This window comes from Mustela putorius, unplaced genomic scaffold (assembly GCF_011764305.1).
Source record: "Mustela putorius furo isolate JIRA1106 unplaced genomic scaffold, ASM1176430v1.1 tig00000196_pilon_pilon_pilon, whole genome shotgun sequence".
In the NCBI taxonomy this organism is placed as follows: domain Eukaryota; kingdom Metazoa; phylum Chordata; class Mammalia; order Carnivora; family Mustelidae; genus Mustela; species Mustela putorius.
The window spans coordinates 14,387,927-14,407,422 of record NW_025421310.1 but is presented as its reverse complement, the minus strand read 5'-3'; the positions used below and the strand labels follow the sequence as shown (position 1 = coordinate 14,407,422).

At 47.3% G+C, this 19,496-nt stretch overlaps 1 protein-coding gene across 2 annotated transcripts; it reads right to left on the bottom strand.

Annotated features, from left to right (window-relative positions):
* Positions 1–643: 643 nt before the first annotated feature.
* ZNF229 (zinc finger protein 229) lies at positions 644–17,707 on the bottom strand. Of its 2 annotated transcripts, none has more exons than XM_013064036.2 (5): positions 17,671–17,707; positions 9,906–10,151; positions 9,696–9,754; positions 4,940–5,066; positions 644–4,531 (listed from the first exon to the last, which is right to left on the bottom strand). In XM_013064036.2, exons 2-5 carry the CDS (start codon positions 10,138–10,140, stop codon positions 2,298–2,300), a joined length of 2,655 nt encoding a protein of 884 aa, XP_012919490.1. In that variant the 5' UTR covers positions 10,141–10,151; positions 17,671–17,707; the 3' UTR covers positions 644–2,297. The 2 variants fall into 2 exon arrangements, with proteins under 2 accessions (XP_012919490.1, XP_012919489.1); XM_013064035.2 differs by having other exon boundaries at positions 9,906–10,158; positions 17,671–17,700.
* Positions 17,708–19,496: the final 1,789 nt, after the last annotated feature.

Genomic DNA, 19,496 nt, shown 5'->3' with positions numbered 1-19,496 from the left:
CTTTTCAACCATAGACCTTAAGGGTCTGAGGGGTAGGGTCTGTGTTCTTTGGCTGTAAAACCCACGCCACGACTGGAACGATGCCGCTGCTATTCCCCAAAACACCTGAGATTTTTTTTTTTTTTTTCCCAAGCCCCTTTGGAAAGCTAACCATTTCAGCTATGGACACTTTGCTAAAAAGTTACAATCATTAAAGACATATTCTTTAACTGTTCATTTAGATAAAAGGGCCCTCCCCCACCTCCCTGTCGCACCTATAACTGATTCTTTACGCAGTGGCCCAGGCAGCAGAGAAGAGCTCGGCCCACACAATGCCCCTGGTGAGGGGGTGAGACTGGAGGGGCCCCATCCTGGTGCACTGCCTTCTAGAAAGCCAGGCTTGGGGGCTCACGGTCCCAGAGGGCCAGAATGTAGAGCAGAGCACCAAAGTTCCTCCCAATTACCCAGGTCAACCTCCTTTCCGACCAAGCCAACAAAAATGATGCATCCAGTTAAGAGAGCATCTAAGTCACAAATTTCTCCATTCATCTGTATACCTTATATTTGGTACTTAGGTGCCAAGTACACAGTAGAAAAAGCAACAGCAACAAAATTACAGAGGCTGTGACATGGATCTTTGACATAAGGCACTGTTCCGCCAGACTTTTTTTTAAAAAATAGCTTTACTATTGTTATAAAATTGATATATGCTCTTTGTTAAAAAGTAAAATATATAAAAGTACACAAATGTATTACACACCCCACATCCCACTTACTAGAGATAAGCAGTTATCATACTAACCTTTCACACATTTTCATCTTTCTCGCTCTCTAAACATATGCACGCAAAATGTATTAACAAAACAGGGCCATATTAAAATGGTTCTCCAACTTTCCTGGTTCACAATATAATTTTTGGGCAACCTTCAATGTCAATGTATGTGTATGAATATTTTTAGTGATTTTCATTCATTTACATGTGCCTTAGTTTATTACACTTGGAGTATTTTTTTTTTGCTATGTTAAGACAACGCTAAGAAACTCAGCCATACGCGTACATCTTTTTCCACATGTGCAACTATTTCCCGAGTATCTATTACTCCACACTTAGTGCCACTTCAAAGGTTAATACAAACTGAACTTGACACACTGACGAATTCTTTCCCCAAATGACTACTTTTTTCACCCCCACCAATAAATTCACAGGTGCATGTTTCCATAGATTCCCCACCGATGGTGGCTCTGGTGACTATTTTACCACAGCTGTTCCGACAAGTTAAAATGGTGTTTCTGACTCTTTAAGATGCTCTAATGGTTGCCTTGTCTGTTTAAGAACACTATGAATGAAACGGGGCAGAAGAATTATATTCATAACAATAAAATAAATTAACCTATAAATTCAGTGCAATGCCAATGGGCTTTTGCTTTTAAACCCAATAAAATGAGGAGCACCTGGGCAGCTCAGTCACTTGAGCATCCGACTCTTGATCTCGGCTTAGGTCTTGATCTCGGGGCTGTGAGGGAGTTCAAGCCCCATGTTGGGCTCCACGCTGGGTGTGTAGCCTACTTAAAAAAACAAAACAAAACAAAACAAAACCACAAAACTAAACAACCTGATGAAATGAAACGGCCCCTCAGTTCAGTAACTTCTCTAGGAGAGCAGTTTATCTCTAGGAGATAAAACACGTTCACCGCAACGGGACATAAAAAGCGTGATGGAGACACATCACCCAGACCTGCAGAGAGGGGGACCCTCCCACACCCCCCCTCCACTGTTCAGGGTCTTCTAAAAGCCACTGGCCTCAACCAATAGTAATGTCACCTTTTGTTGTGGTTTTTTTTTTTTGTTTGTTTGTTTTTTTGTAAAAACCATCTTCTAAGACGTACACACAATATTGGTTTTGGTGAGGTAAGCACTCTTTCCTACATCTGTCCCATCCCATCTGTAGGTATTCCCACCCCCACCCCACAAGGAGTCCATGCCCACAACCTACTCATTATCATTCATAAAAGCTCCCTCCTGAGCCAACTCTGAGGAGAGTGACGATTTTTACTGAGGCCCCGTCCTACTTCCTTGAGGACAATCCACCATGCGACAGACTCTTGGGGACACTTGGGGGCAGAAGCCTGGGACTCAAGTGCTCTTCCCATTTCTCAGCCTTTCGGGTCTTCGCTTCCCCTTCAGAAAGGGCCACCATGACCAGGTCAGTCCCCTTCCCGTCAACCGTGGCCGACCCTACACACCATGTTTCCAAAGGCTTTCTCCTGCACTGGCGCTCTGGCGACTAGAAAGCTCGGGGTGCCAGCCCCACGCACGCCTACTTGTCGGGTTTCTCGCTGCTGTGCACCCGCTGATGGTTCCGCAGGCCTGAGCTGTAACTGAAGCCCTTCCCGCACTCCCCGCACTTGTAGGGTTTCTCGCCGGTGTGGACTCTCTGGTGCACGTGGAGACAGGAGCTTCGGCCAAAGCCCTTCCCGCACTCCCCACACCTGTAGGGCTTCTCGCCTGTGTGGACCCTCTGGTGACCCTGCAGGTGGGAGCTCTGACTGTAGCCCTTCCCGCACACGTCACACCTATAGGGCTTCTCCCCGGTGTGCACCCTCTTGTGACTCAGAAGCCCTGAGCCGTATCGGAAGCCCTTGCCGCATTCGTAACACGTGTAGGGCTTCTCGCCGGTGTGCAGCCGCTGGTGGGTGCGCAGGTTGGAGCCATAACTGAAGCCCTTGCCACACTGGTCACAGGTGTAGGGCTTCTTGCCTGTGTGGATCCGCTGATGCTTGTAGAGGCTCGACGTGCAGCGGAAGCCCTTGCCGCACTCGGTGCATCTGTAGGGCTTCTCGCCGGTGTGGACCCTCTGGTGAATGAGGAGCCCGGAGCTGTAGCTGAAGCCCTTGCCGCATTCGGCGCACTTGTAGGGCTTCTCGCCCGTGTGCGTCCTCTGATGGATGAGCAGGTCGGAGCTGTAGATGAAGCCCTTCCCGCACGCGCCGCACACGAAGGGCCGCTCGCCCGTGTGGACCCGCTGGTGGCTGTGCAGGTCCGAATTCCGCCGGAAGCCCTTCCCGCACTCGCCGCACTTGTAGGGCTTCTCGCCAGTGTGGACCCGCTGGTGCACGTGCAGGTCCGAGCTGCGGCCGAAGCCCTTCCCGCACTCGCACTTGTAGGGCTTCTCGCCCGTGTGTAGCCGCTGGTGCCTGAGCAGCCCCGAGCTGTAGCTGAAAGTCTTGCCGCACACGTCGCACTCGAAGAGCCGCTGCCCAGTGTGGACGCGCTGGTGCGCCTGCAGGTAGGAGTTGTAGCTGAAGCCCTTGCCGCACTTGTCGCATTGGTAGGGCTTCTGGGTCGCGTGTGCCTTCTGGTGGCTGCTGAGGTGGGAGCTGCAGGCGAAGCCCTTGCCACACTGGCCGCAGCTGTAGGGCCTCTCCCCGGGGTGCGCGTGCTGGTGCTTGTGCAAGGCCGACCTGGCGTAGAAGCCCTTGCCGCACTCGCCGCACGCGTAGGGCTTCTCGCCTGTGTGCAGCCGCTGGTGCACCTGCAGCACCGAGCTGTAGCTGAAGCCCTTGCCGCACTCAGTGCACTTGTACGGCTTCTCACCCGTGTGCACCCTCTGATGCACCAGCAGGTTGGAGCTGCGGCCAAAGGCCTTCCCGCACTCCTCGCACACGTAGGGCTTCCTGCCTGTGTGCACGCCCTGGTGGATGAGGAGGATGGACTGGTATCGAAAACCCTTGCCGCACACGTCGCACCGGTAGGGCATCTCGCCGGCGGGGGCCCGGGCACGGCGGGGGCCGCGCGTGTTCTGCCTTGGGCCCCAGCCCCTCTCTGGACTTTTAGAGGCTTTCTCCACCGAGGGAGGCCTTTGGGGTCTCTCAAGGTGGGCAGTCGGCCTCAAGCCCGAACCCAACTCGTTTTTGTGGCTTCTCTCTCTCCAGGGCCCTCTGGGATCAGTGGGAACGCATGACTCTTCCCTGAAGCCGTTTCCATGTTCATTTCTTGTCCAGTCATGCTCTGGGGGGTTAGGGCGATGATGAAGTACCAGCTTTTTAATGCGGTCCTTTCCACACTGACTGCAATCACAGGGTCTCTCTGTTTCAGGTAACCTGTGGTCATCGTGATGTGATATCCAGCCGAAGCCGTAACCGTCCCCCTCATGTTTATATATTATATCTTGCCTGTCAAGTTTTTTACACCTTTCTCGAATGTTCCATGGCTCGTTCACAAAGGCTTTCATCCAAGAATCTTGAGCGGGTACCACTCTTACAGCTTTCCATGGTGGAAACACTCGATTTTCTGAACCGATGGGTCCCTGAAGACTGCCCACCAAATTGTCAATGTGTGGACCCCGGGCAGGGGCTCCTTCCCACCCTTGGCAGTGAGAAGTGTCTTCTGAGAACTGGAAACTTCTCCCTTGAAGATTTCCTCTATGATCCCAACTCCCAATTAATTCACCAGCCACCTGTTCCCAGATTTTCCAGCAGGACACCTCTCTGAGGTAATGGCCCTTTAATTCTCTTTCTGGAATATACTCCATTTCCTTTGTATTCTTGTCTCCTGTGGGGTGAAAGACAATTCAGAGATGAGGTTATAAACACAAGATGGTCAGGGATCTCAGGCCAAGTCAGGCTTTCAGACTCGGACCAGTAATAAGCCGAGAGCAAAATTCACCTATGTGTATCCTAACTACCAGGGCACTTCTTTTATGTCTGAAAAAAAAGAAGAGGGTCCTGTTAACACCCTTTGAAGCTAAATGTGAACACAATCCTACTAGTAACAAACTACATCTCATCATCTACTTGCCAAGCAAGAAATTCCCAACAGATTTCTGCAGAGAAAATTCACCTCTCCACGTACAGCTGTCGTTGCTAACAATAACGATAACATCCAACGTTACTGCAACACTCCCCCATGTGCCAATGATGCCCCCCAGAATAACACCGATTCCCCAGACATTCCCCTTACCCACAGACAGCAGGTTCCTGAAGTTCTCCAGCATCACGTCTCGGTACAACTTCCTCTGGGCGGGGTCCAGCAGCCTCAGTTCCTCCTCAGTGAAGACTACCGCCACGTCCCTGAAGGTCAATGGCTCCTAAAAGGTGAAACACTGTTAACACCAACACCTGCCTGGTGAACAGTCAACTTGGAGTCACTGAGAAGAGTAGGCAAGCCAGCAGGAAGCTGCTCCCTCTGGCAGGTCAAACCAAGTTTTGTTAATGTCTGATGCTAATAGTGTCCATCGTAACCAACGGATCTTCCATGTTATCCCAAGAGCAAAGCACGGAACCCTAACTACTCTTTGCTCGGGGTAAGCACTTCTGAAGGCAATTCCATGGAGCTACCATTCTTCATATGGTTGGTTCATTTAACTTGGGAGAATACCAACTTCTCCTCCACGATGACTGTGCCAACAGTGCGTAATGTTCGCGTGCATCCCCAAATCACCTTTTCCACCCGAACGACTGGTCTTCACCAACCAGCCCCTTGTCCCTCCCTCCCCCAGCAGCTGGGCAAATCCTGCTCTTTGCTGCCCTAGCCCACACCCCCCTCCACACACACGTCTTACATGGGCCTCTGTGTCCGTGCTGAACAGAAGCAACTGAGATGTGTCTATGCAACTGTGTCCCCAACCTGCTGAGACCCTACGAATCACGCTTTGTCATCCTCAGGTATGAACTGAGCCCCAGGGGTTTTTGTGAAGGAGAACTGGAGTATGAACGCTTTACTAATGCAACACTCTGAGCACTGCAGAAATCACAGTGATTAAAAACCCTGTCCTCGGGGAGCCTGGCTGACTCAGAAGAGCACGCTACTCTTGATCTCGGGGTTGTGAGTTCGAGCCCCATGCTAGGTGTGGAGATTACCAAATAATAATAATAATAATAATAAACTTGAAAAAAACTCCGTCCTCAAGGAGTCTATAAATCAAGACACAGGTTAGCAATGGTCTTCGAAATCAGAGTTTGTGATCTCTTCTGTTCCGTGGACTGATTTGGCAGTCCGGTGATACTGCGGACTCTAACGCAGAACAATGTTGTAAATGCGTAAAATAAAACACAAAGGATTGCTTTAAAGGCTAATTATATGGGAATACAATGTTCAAAAATAATAAAACACAAAAGATGTGCTTCTTTGTACACATTAAATATCAAGAATGAATCAACTACTGTATTTTCGAAATAGTCACGAGTGTAATACTTTGAAACATCTACATCAGCTAAGACTTGGTGTGGCTAAAAACAAAAAGAACAAAGCAAAACCAGCAAAGGGAAAAGCCCTGTGGGGTGAAGTCTGGAGGAAGCCAGGTGCCAACAGGTGTGCTGCTGTAACCTATCGTGGCCATAACTACAACTACACACTGAGTCCCTCGGGTCCGGCAAATCTCTGAACGTGGGGGTGGTCTCAGGGACCCCCGAACCAGCAGGTGAAGTAACCTGGCTGGGGTCACACAGCCACTTAGAGACAGAGGTCTAGTTCTAGCTGAATACTCAGTCTAGTTCCAGAGCCACTAAGCCTTCACAATTGTCCTATGAAGGCCAAGATGTGTATCACCAGGGGACCAGTGAGTCTATAAAGCAGATGATATTATAGCTTATATTTACAGAAAAATGACTGTAAGGCAGGCTCTAGCCTAACAATGTTCCTTAAAGATTTATTTATTTATCTGTCAGAGAGAGAGAGAGAGAGAGAGCGCACAAGCAGAGGGAGCGGCAGGCAGAGGGAAAAGCAGGATCCCTGCTGAGCAGGATGCCGGATGCCAGACTCCACCCTAGCACCCCACAATCATGACCTGACCCTAAGGCAGATGCTTATTGGACTGAGCCATCTAGGCGTCCCTCTAGCCCAAGTATTTGTGTATGACTGACCTCACTTAAACCTCAGAGAACTCAGGGACAGTGAGAGCTTTCTAGAGTGTTGGAAATGTTTTCTCGTCTGCTCTATTACCAGTAACTACTCACAAGGTAGTGACTAGTGCCACTGGTGAGAAACCTGGGGTCTCAGAAAGGCAACATTATTTGTCAAAGACCATGTATCTAAGAAGCAATGAGTGAGGACTAGACCCAGGCAACCTCGCTTCTCCATGCAGAAACGACTCTGCTATCCTGTCATCCCAGTGAGGTCAGAGGGGCCAGACCAGAGGAACCCACCTCCTGATTTTGGAAAAGGAGTGCCACTGAGAGAGCACATTTCTGAGCAGAGTCCTTGATCAATCCCAAGACTAGAGGCAGTGTAACAGTAGGGAGAAAGCTTGGGCCAGAGACAGTCCATCTGACAATTGATTAAATTGATGTGAACCACCATTAACTCCCAAATTTTTATACCCAGCGCTGTCGTCTACACTGAGCCCTGCCAACTCCAACTATTACCTGGGTGTCTAAAAGGTATCTGAAGCAGAAACAGCCCAATCAGAAGTGAGTGTCTCCTCCCAAATAGTCTTCTAACCTCCTTGATGTGGGTAAACACAAGCATCGTTGACCTTTAAGGCATCCTCGATTCCTTCCTTTTCCTTATTTCTTACTCTTATTCATTTAAAAAAAATCTGCCAATTATTATTTCAGAGTAGATTTCAAATCTGTTTCTCCCTATCATTACTTCCACCTCTCTAATCTGACTTGTCACTGTCGTTTGCTTAGATGACTGCAGAAACCTTCTCTCAATTCATCCTGCCTATGCCCCTCAAGACACTTGAAAGTGATGATCTTGTTTTTAAACTGTCTGCTACCTGTCTCCCCCTTCTAGAACACCAGCCCCACAAAAGCAGGAGCATTCTATCTGTTTTGCTCTCTGATACATCACGAGGGCTTAGAATAATGTTTGGCCCACAGCAGGTGTCCAACAAATGTTTGTGAATGAGTAGGGAAAGGAAGAAAAAATAACTTCTCAACTTAGAAAGTTCAATGTTCGATATAAGTGGTAAAACAATACGTAGACATACAAGTAACTCAGCAGACCAGAGCACAGAATGCAGGAACAGTCCCGTTAAAGGAAAGCGAAGTCAACAATGCTTTCCTTCTTCCAAATGTATAATATATACACCTATTAAATATATAAACGTGTACATGTATAAATACACACAAAATATACAAATGATAAAGGCAGTACTTTAGTCGACTTGCATATGAATGAGAAAGATAATAAACGGCACCGTCATGATTGGCTATCCATCTTCAAGAAAATGAAACTGCATATCTTACACCACTTACAAAACCAAGTTACAGCCATATTAGAGATTAAAACGTTTTTAATCTAAATAAAAACCCATTTACATGTCTTTTGGGTTAAGCTTAGAACACATAAGGCCTTCAGGAGCTAGGTATGGAACAAGATTTTCAAAAGGGAACTAACCAATCATTTAACAAGGTGAAAATGTTACACTTCTTTATGGTCAACTCACCATTCACAAAGTCAAGAATGAAAGAAAGTAACCAGTCACACTTCAGATGGGTGAGTTAACAGCCCTACTCTTGAAAGAGCTCCTTTCATTAATTAATGCAAATGGGCAAGAGCCTTTCCTAAGCAATTCGCAAACAAAAAATATAACAGCAGCAAACATAAGGAAGAGCTCCTCACACACCGACCACGTGACGAACTATAAAATACATGGGAGGTCTCAGCGACACAGCCTCCTCCATCAGATTAGCAAAAATGTCTAGTGCTGGGAAAGCCTTGGTGGGGCTTGTGTGTGCGTGAGAAAGAGAAAGTGCGAGCGTGTGTGCATCTTTCTACGTCCTAAGAGTTTCATCCACTTTATCTCCCTGGACAGCAGCAGAAAATCCACAAGAAAACAAACGAAACCGTAATATTCCAGCAATCCAGTATCAATCCAACAAATGACATGGAGTCCACTCCACGACTGTTTTTTGTCTTTCTTTGCTATTATGAACAACACTGCAATGATCATTCTGCAAACACGTGCTCTGATTTAGAATGAACTTGAAGAGTGGGGCAGACGTACGCAGAACTTCCAGAAAGGCTAAAAATGCGCCTTCCGATTGCGTGCATGTGCCCGTTTCTCCATTGGGATCACAGTGAATGCTGATCTTTCCAATCTTTGGTCATTTGCTTAAAAAAAAAAAAAAATCCTACCTTGTTTTAATCTGTACTGCATTGACTACTAGAGGTTGATCATCTTTTCATATAATTATTGGCCGTTTGTGTTTCTTCTTTTCTTCCTTCCTGAACAAGAATGCTTGAGCATTTGAACCCCTCTTCCGAAAATAAAGATACTATAATTTGTAATTTTGTCATAGACGAAATGTCTTTTCCTCTAATATGCTCTCTTTTAACCTGGTCCATGGGGTACTTTTTGGTAGGGTGTATCATCTGGAGAATATAACATCTGTAAATGAATCCGAGAAAGGTCCCACGGAGGACAGAAACTCAGGCAGAGATGGATTCATTACCTGGAGTCACCTCTCTGCTTAATTTAGGCTCGGGCCCTTAGAGAAAATGATTATTGATGGGCAGGAACATGTAGAGCAGAATGGCAAATGACAGCCATGCTGACCTGGATTCAAATCCAGGGTTCCTCGCTCATTTCTTTCTTTTTAACCCTGGATCCCATCACCTCTCTCACATGGCTACTTTGTGGATACACGCAATGAGCAAAGTCATTACTCGCCCAATACATTGTTTTCTCTGTTCCCTTTTACCAATGGAGGGGACATTTTTATGCTCTGACGCCTGGCGTGTCATTTCTGGAGAAGAGATCTCAACCCACCTGAAACTCGGTCTTGTCCTCTCCATCCTGAGAAAGGGCTGAGGCTTGAGAGCGGAGAGCTGTAGGAGGAGAAGGAAGCCATGAGAAGAGGGGGCTCCCGCCTGGGCTCACTGACACACACACACTGGATCGTTCTCCTGCACCTCACTCTTCCTCTTTCCACGCCCGGCTCCGATCCTCCCCCACCGGCTCCCCTTCCTGAACTCGCACCTCTCTCCCCAGGCCTGGAGGTCCAAGTCTCCATGGTCATCTCTCCTAGGTTTTCCCAGGGTGGCAGCGATTTCATTTCTCCTCTGATCTTCCCAAGCCTGAGAAGCAGAAGATCCAGGCCTCCTTCACTCTTGAGGTTCTCCAAGCTCTGACGAGGAGTGTTGGGATGGCTCCCTGGGCTCAGAGGGAAGGACCTGCCTCCACCTTCACGCTCCACAGCCTGGTTGGTTCCCATGCTCCAGGGACCTGTGGGCTCAAGAGGGAAACTTGACTTTATGCAGGCCTTTCTTCTGGGCCCCAGAGCTCTGGGTCTCCAGTATGGTGCACACCCTCTGGACACCGACTCGGTGGGCGCTTACTGAGTCGCTGTACGCATAGTCCCTGCTCCAGAGAGACCCACGGTCCACAGAGTCAAGAACACTGCAGATGGCTGCAGACAGTCTGAGAGTTTCTGCGGGGAGGGCCTAGCAGCAGAAGTGTCGCAGTGAGACACAGGGCCCTGCAGCAGGGTACAGATGCCACAGACACGAGACCTGTGTTCTGTGAAGGGGACTCTGGACTGTGAACGCTTTACTAACGTGATACTCCGAGCACCGCAGAAATAAGAACAATCAAACATCCTGTCCTTGCGGTGCCTGGCTGGCTCAGTCAGAAGGAGTGTGCTACTCTCATTGGGTGCAGAGATTACTAAAATAATAATAATAATGATAATAAACACCTTAAAAAAATCTCAGTCCTCAAGGATTCTATAAATCAAGATACAGATTAGCAAAGGTCTTCTACATCAATTTGTGATCTTTTCTGTTCTGTCTTGACTTACAGACTCTTACTCAGAAGAACGCTATAAATGTAGAAAATAGAACACACAGAATTATTTTAAAGCCTAATTATACTAGAATACAACGTTCAAAATAATAAGATATCAGGGATGTGCTTCTTTTTACACATGGAAATATCAAGAATTAATTAACTACTGTATTTTCAAAATAGTGATGAGCATAAGTAATATTTTAAAACATCTGCAGCAACTATAATATAAAAATATCTATGATTTACATTTGTAGCAGATTCATGGGTTCTGATAATAACTACTGTGGTTTGTCACCTGCATTCATAATGAAAGGAAATGCAATTTTTTAGTTCAATTAGTGTTTACTTTTTCCCCACTCAAGTTCATGAACCCTCTACATTACACCCATGGACTGGAGTTCAAAAGCTCTTCTAAGGGAGACCTTCTGCCGCCACCAGATCAAATTAGTCACTCTGGGACCCAGAACTGCTTTAAGTTGCTGGCTTGCCACCTCTCACACAGCTGCCCTGTTAAGATCTCTAAATCATCGGGGTACCTCGGTGGGGGCTATTGGTTAAGCAGCAGGCTCTTCATTTTGGCTCAGGTCACAATCTCAGGGTCCCGGAATCGAGCTCCATGATGGGCTCCGAACTCAGCGGGGGAGTCTGCTTCAAGACTCTGTCTCCCTCTGCCTTGCCCCTCGCTCATACGTGCGCTCTCTCTCTCTCTCTCTCTGAAATAAATCTTCAAAAGGGGAGAGAAAGAGAGATCGCTAAACCATCAAGGGAATGGGGCCTTCTTCCTCTATTCATGTTCTCCATTTTGCAAGGGCCGGGCACATTGGGCATGTTTAACAAATTCCATCACCAGGCTTGAGGCAGAGAGAAGACCCAAACTCTTGGAACCAGCCCGGGACCAGTCAGTAGGCAGCACAAACACATGGACTGCCAGTTCCCTCCCTTCCCCTCTTTGCCTGACCCACTTCCTCCTGAGACTCAAACCACAGGGTAGGTTCAGATAAACAGAAAAAAAGCACCCGGGGGGCCCCTTCCAAGACACTCCCTACACTCGATGGTTTCAGGAGCTCACGTCTCCACTTTGCCCTTAACCATCCATTCCCAGACCTCTGCACAGCCTGCCCCGGCCAGCGCCTTCCAGTCTCCCAGTTTGCACACTGCCCTCCTGCACAAGGGACTGCCCTCTGAAGCAAGTGTGCAAGACTGGGCCGCCTATGGACCGCCTACGGGGAGGACCGAGGTGTGTAACAGTGTCCTCCAGACCGCTGCCATTGAAACCTAGCCCCTCAGGACCCTCTAGGAGGGTGCTCCAGAAACTTAACCTTCTCAAAAATCACCATGACAGATGGCTGAAACAGACCTCAGGAACCCAGCCCCAAAGATGCTAATTCAGCAGCTCTGCTGTGGAGCCTAAGATTCTGTGTTTCAAGCAAGTTCCTAAGTGAGGCTGATACGGCTCCTCTGGACCCACACTTTATAGAAGCAGTGCTAACACACTCGCGTGTCCTTTGCCTGGCTCGCTTCCAGGGCTTTCTAGTTTACACAGAATTTCCTCGTGGTTCCTTCTCATATCCCCGACCTCCAAAAGCCAGGGCTGCCTCAAGCTTCAGTGCATGAAGTCTCTCTCTCTCTCTACTCATTCCCTTCCTCACTGAACCCATCCAGCCTCGGGACGTCAAACAGGGTCCATATGCTGATGACTCGAGGCCAACTCGACGTGTCCACTTGGCTGTCTAGAAGATGTCTCAAACTTAACATGCCCCAAACCAAGCACAGATTTGTCTTTTCAAATAACCAAGCCACATGTTTGTTTGTTTGTTTTTTAAAAAGATTTTATTTATTTATTTGAGAGTTCACAAGTAGGCAGAGAGGCAGGCAGGGGGAGGGGGCCAGCAAGCTCAAGCTCCCCATCGAGCAGAGAGCCCAATGAGGGGCTCGATCCCAGGACCCTGAGATCATGACCCAAGCCAAAGGCAGAGGTTCAACCCTCCGAGCCACCCAGGCGCCCCAAGCCATATGTTTTGATGTGGTCTTTGATTTTTTTCCCCCTCTTCTTCATACACCACATCCAACCATCAGCAAAAACCTTCAAATGCTAGCCAGAATCCAACCAATTCTCTCACTACTGTAACGGTCCAAACCACCATCATCTCTTGCCTAAACCACTGAAGTTAACTCCTAACTGGTTTCTCTGCTTCTGTTCCTGTCCCTCTACAACCTACTTCCTACACAGCAGCTGGGATGCTTTTTTCGTTTTTTTTTTTTAAGGTTTACTTACTTGAGAGAGTGCACGCGAGAGTGCATGTGCACAGGGGGAGGGGCAGAGGCAGAGAGAATCTCAAGCAGACTCTTTACTGAGTGCAGAACCTGGTGCAGGGCCCAGCCTCATGACCTTGAGGTCATGACCTGAACTGAAATCAAGAGTCAGATGCTCAACCGACTGAGCCACCCAGGCACCCCTGCTAGAATGATCTTTTATTTTTTATTTTTTTTTTAAGATTTTTAAAATTTATTTGACAGACAGAGATCACAAGTAGGCAGAGAGGCAGGCAGAGAGAGAGGCAGAAGCAGGCTCCCCGCTGAGCAGACAGCCCGATGTGGGGCTCGATCCCAGGACCCTGGCATCATGACCTGAGCCGAAGGCAGAGGCTTTAACCCACTGAGCCACCCAGACGCCCCTAGAATGATCTTTCAAAAAGACAAGAAAGGTATGTCACTCCTCTGGCCAAGAACTTCACCTTGCTCAAAACCTTCACCAGAGTCCTATCGATAGCCAAAAGATGCCACACTATCTGACCTCCTAATACCCAACTTCCCATTTACTTTTCCTCTTCTCTTCGGGCTCAGCCACTCTGGCCTCCTTACTGTTGTTCACATAGACCAGTCAGTCCTACCCCCTGCCTTGGGGCCTTTTCTGCTGCTCCCTTTCTCCAGGGAAATGGGCTTCTCACTTCCTTTGGGTGTTGACTTAGCACCTTTTGAGTGAAATCACCACCTGTTCACTGAAGTCATATCCTGATAATCCTACTTACGACTGCAAGTCCCTCTGCCGGCCCTCCCAAAGCATCGTCCCTGCTTCATCTTTCCCCATGAAACTTATCACCAAACCTACGATCTGTTGGTCTCATTTACTATCTCTCTGTGCCCATGATAATCAGAGCTCTATGAGGCCTGGGATTTTAGTTTGCTCGGGGCACAACATGGGAACCCAACACATACATCAATGGGAAACTGGGACCAAAGTGAACTCAGCCCGCTGATATTTGGATCCTGGGATCTTCGATACCAGCTACAGAGCACAATGGTTTTGTCTGCCGTGTGTTCGCTTAGTCAGTTACATGCTAAGGACCACGCTGGGCCGGTTGGGACACAGTGGTGATCGGGGCAGACGAGGACGGCGCTCGAGCAGCTGCCGTTCTAGCTGGGAAGACTGCACACATTCACTGGAATTCTACCATGGATCAGGTGCTTGGGTTTAAAGAAAGATACCCCTTTACCATATGGGGCTCATCCTGGGCAGAGAAAGCTGACCAGCACCACTAGTGAACCGGGCAGTGGGATAAAGAGGTAATGGGAATGAGACACTGGCAAGGCAGAAACAACAGGACTAGATGAACGATTACACGCGCGGATGAAAAGGAGAACTGAAACAGGAGTCTGGAGCTAAAGTTTAAGGAAAATGGGTAAATGATGGTGTTTCAATCCAGACAGCAAGACGGGAGAGGCAGGGCTGGGAAGCTGCAGGTCTTGACTCTGGATGCTGGAGTTGTGGCCTGGGGTAAGTTCCGGCTCAGCCACTCTGTAGCCACATGAACACTCGGAGACAAATCGCTAAAGGAGTCTGTTCCTCTGCCGTGAGGACGGTACTTCTTACTCGCAAAGTTGCAAGGATTCAGTCTTTCTTGCGCGCATACACATGGATATGCATTTGAATAAAGCTCATAGGCTAGTACATGGCACCTAGAAAATCCTCAGCCTACTGCTATCATCGCCGTTAACTCATTCATCTTAGCACTAACCTAGGAATACAGGCACACATCTGTTTAACGAAGACTTATTTGGTGTCTCACTATATCTCGGCGGTATAACAAACATTCTGGACACTGAGGCAAATAAGATGGACAAGGCACTTGTTCCTACGGTGCTTGCATTCTGGTAGGTAAACCAATCTACAAATAAGGTGATTTCTGAGTATAAAAAGGGCAATGACGAAAATAAGACCGACTGTTTACGAACCAGAACATGGGGGCTCTGGGACAGAACACAGGAGGCAGGTGTGGGAGGGACAGCATTAATCAGGTTGTCGAGGATGGTCTCTAAGGCCGATGTGAAAATAAATCAGCCGCGGGAAGATTTGGGATGGGAAGAGTACAGAGGGAGGGGCAGGTGCAAAGGCCCTGACTTCCGCTTACAACACCTCAGCATAACCGGTATAAAATAAACAATTAATGCCTAACATTACAGTTACTATAATTATTTTTTCCCTGTACCTAGCACAGCCCTGAAGTAGTGTAAGCCTGAATGATTTACTAACCCAATGGACAAGTATGAGAAGCCAGGGAGAGCTACACTAAATCAGGACACCGGGAATTGCCCCAGCTGTAGAAAAACCCACTTCTGGGGGGAAGGCAGCCATGCTGAGGGGCCTGAATGGGCATCTGTCAAGACCACGGTATGAAGAGTGAGGTCAGGAGAGCAGGCCCTTGTTTGGGAAGAGAAGTGGCACTGCCATAAAACAACAAGAAACCGAAATTCTACTCCCTTGAAGCTCTTATGTCAAGAGACCAGAGGTTATTCATTTCTCTTACACCCAGTTCTCTCTGAGAAAGGAACAGTCCCAAGAAGGCAAAGCCATAAATAAAAATGAGCCAGGAGGGGCACCTGGGTTGCTCAGTGATTAAGCCTCTGCCTTCGGCTCAGGTCATGATGTCGGGTCCTGGGATTGAGCCCCACATTGGGCTCTGCTCAGCGGGGAGCCTACTAACACCCGTCTCTCTGCCTGCCTCTCTCCCTACTTGTGATCTTTCTTTCTCTGTCAAATAAATAAGCAAAATCTTAAAAAAAAAAAAAAAAAGATCCAGGAGATAACAATGATTTTATCACTCTTCCCACCACACAACATGGACAAATCTCTGAGCCCAAGCTGAATGGAATCTAGCCTTCCTGTAATCTACTCCTACTCAGGAAGGGGACCTCTCTCCCTACAGGGCTCAGACAGAGGGTCCACACCATTCCTGCCATGGGCCTTGTCTACAAGCCTGCATTCACTGTAGCTCCCAGGAGACAATCACATGGCCAACAGACACGTGAAAAGATGCCCAACACCACTCATTATCAGGTAAATGTAAATCAAAACCATAGTGAGATATCACCTTAAACCTGTGGGAATGGCCAGACTCAAAAAGACAGGACGTAACAAGTGTCTGTGAAGATGTGGAGGAAAAGGAATCCCAGTAATACAGAATGGCGCTGCCATTGTGGAAAGAGAACAGTAGGGAGGGTCCTCAAAGAATTAAAAATAGAACTACCATATGATCCAGCAATTGCACTGCTGGTGCCGGGAGAGCCTAAATATATACCTAAAGATATACCATGTTCATTCAATTAAAGGTTGTGGGGCGCCTGGGTAGCTCATTGAATTGAGCCTCTGCCTTCAGCTCAGGTTGTGATCTCAGGGTCCTGGGTCGTGATCTCGGGGTCCTGGGATCAAGCCCCGCATTGGGCTCTCTGCTTGGCAGGGTGCCTGTGTCCCCCTCTTTCTCTGCCTGCCTCTATGCCTACTTGTGATCTCTCTCTCTCTGTCAAATAAATAAAATCTGAAAAAAAAAAAAAAACACTCAAGGTTGTTATCTGATCTCTCCAATGCAACCTCCATCAAAATCTCAATAAAATATCAATCTTTTTGCAAAATCTGACACATCAATACTAAAACATACGTTGAAATAATAATAATTTTTTAAAAACCTAGACTAGTCAAAACAATCCTATTCAAAGAAAATTTGGGGCAAAATTTGGACTCATTCCTTCTGACTTTAAGATTTATTCTTTTTTTTTTTTTTTTAGAAGGAAGCAGGCTCCCTGCTGAGCAGAGAGCCCGATGCGGGACTCGATCCCAGGACCCTGAGATCATGACCTGAGCCGAAGGCAGCGGCTTAACCCACTGAGCCACCCAGGCGCCCCTAAGATTTATTCTAAAGCTACAGTAATCAAGAAATAGTGATATTGCAATAATGGAGAAAAAGATCAATGAGAAGAGTCTTTACAACCTATGGAGTTGAAACAACTGTTAAATTTGTACGTACCCCACCTTAAATCATAAACAAAAATGCATGCAATACGATTAAAGATCTACTATTAAAAAAATATTTGAATTGAATTCACACAACATCGTAATGTTGTGGGACAGAGTGGAATTCAACCCGTGTGCCTCAGACGCTGCAATAAAACAGACCTAGCACCACCACATCAGCAAAACATTCGCTTAAAACTTGTACGGCGCTTAATAATTCTCAAGGGAACACATACAGAACATGAGAAATCAACTTCTGCAGCTCCTTATGGAAATGACTTCACAGAAAAGTCCGAAAATTCATGCAGAAGTGGGTGTGCGTCCACCGTGAAAGAATTCCAGATATCATCAATCTGAGACTGACTGCATTGGAGTCTCCCAAACCAAGCGATGCACGTCTTAAAGCCACAACTGCTGACCTGAAACTGCGGCTTCCAAAGCTGGGGGTGCGCAGCACAGCTGCCCGAGCCCCGCCCTACTCCATCCCAACCGGGGATGCCCAGGGCATCCGCCTCCTCAAACCTCTCCTTCGCCAGGCAGAGCTGTCGAAATCCCCTGACTCTGACCTTCGCCACACGCCCCCTCCCCCGAGTTCCTAAAGACCCAGCCCCTGTCCCTGCGGCCGGAACCAAGACCTCCAAGAAGCCCCACGTCCCATAACCTACTCACCATCGCAGAAGAAATTATGGCACTGCTGCGGTGACCGGAAGCGGAAGTGGGCAACTCGGGAGGGCCGGGACTACACTTCCCAGAGCCCTCTGCGGCTCAGTGCAGACCTTGACGTAAAAAGCGTACACCTGAAGCCCCGCCCAAGGCCAGGTGAGAGGCTGAGTACCCAGCCGGTGTGTCCTGGTGTGTGGGAGGACCCACGATGTTCTGGCTCTCAGCTTGGGAGCACCACTATACCTTTTTCTCTCTTTTCTTAAAAAGAAGTTATTACTCGCTGCTAACATGTTCACGTTGTGTCCATGTGAAAATCTGACACTACTCTCCAGCAGATGAATCCATAATGCCATCACCAGGGGACATAAAACAATGATGTTTTGGTATACATTTTATATGTATGTAATATACATTTTAATTATATATATTTCAATTCCAAAAACACTGCATGATCAACGTGAAGAAAAGATTGTAAAATGAACAAAAGGAGGAAAAGTAAGAAAAAGAACTAAAAGTCCTCTGTAATCCTCGCACCCATAAACAAGCATCATTAATATCTTGGTCTATGAATTTCCAAATTTACTCTTTGAGTAAATATATATACAAAAATTTTTGTCCCCACAAAAATGGCATCATCAATTTCAGACGCTTTTCTGCCTCCCACTTCATGTATCATGGGTAGCTTTCTATGTCACTAAATAATAAATTTATTTTAAGTGCTTGCTTAGGACTCTTTAGTTTTAGATCTGTTACCCCCTAGTCCACCAACGAAGTTAGACTTCCAGTCTTAGAGTGTTAAAACTAGGAATAATTATTACCTTTAATTTCTTCCAATCTGATAGCCCAGACTTACTGATTGCATTTCTTTGCTCATGGCGATGTTGAATAAGTGTCAATATGTCAGTGGTGGGTAAACTGCCTTCTTATATCCTTTACCCATTTTTATCTTTTGTTTGCAAGTTCTCCTTGCATACAGATGGTATTGGCTCTGTCCTGTATGATTTTTTCTTACAGTTTGGACTTTTTTTTTAAGGATTTTATTTACTTGACAGAGAGAGAAACAGTGAGAGTGGGAATACAAGCAAAAGGAGTGGGAGAAGGAAAAGCAGGGTTGCCACTGAGCAGGGAGCCAGATTCAGGGCTAGATCTGAGGCCCCTGGGACCATGACCTGAGCCCAAGGCAGACACTTAATGACTGAGCCACCCAGGCACCCTTACAGTCTGGACTTTTATAAAGACGTTTTTAAAAACCACCAAACCTTTATTTGATCAAATTGATCAGTCCTTGGGGCGCCTGGGTGGCTCAGTGGGTTAAAGACTCTGCCTTCAGCTCAGGTCATGGTCCCAGGGTGCTGGGATCGAGCCCCAAATCTGGCTCTCTGCTTGGCGGGGAGCCTGCTTCCCCCTCTCTCTCTGCCTGCCTCTCTGCCTGCTTGTGATCTCTGTCTGTCAAATAAACAAATAAAATCTTAAAAAAAAAAAAGTTGATCGGTCCTTTCATTTTGGATTCTGTATTTTTCCATATGATTATAAAGACTTCCTTCCCCGATATCCAGTAAGTACACATCTATATTCATTTCTGTTCTAAAAATCTCTGTTCTGAGATTCATTTTAATCAGGCATGGTAAGACACACCAATACAGAAATGATAGTCATGAAGAAAGAATTTTATACTCACAAATCCCTAGAAACAGAGGGTATTGCACACTACGCAGGGCCTCAAGGAAAAGGACAAGGGTTGATCAGGAGACAGAAGAAGAGAGAACATGGTCCAGAGCCTTTACTGAGTTTTCAAGGGAAGGAATGGGTCAATCAGGGAAAATATGATGAAT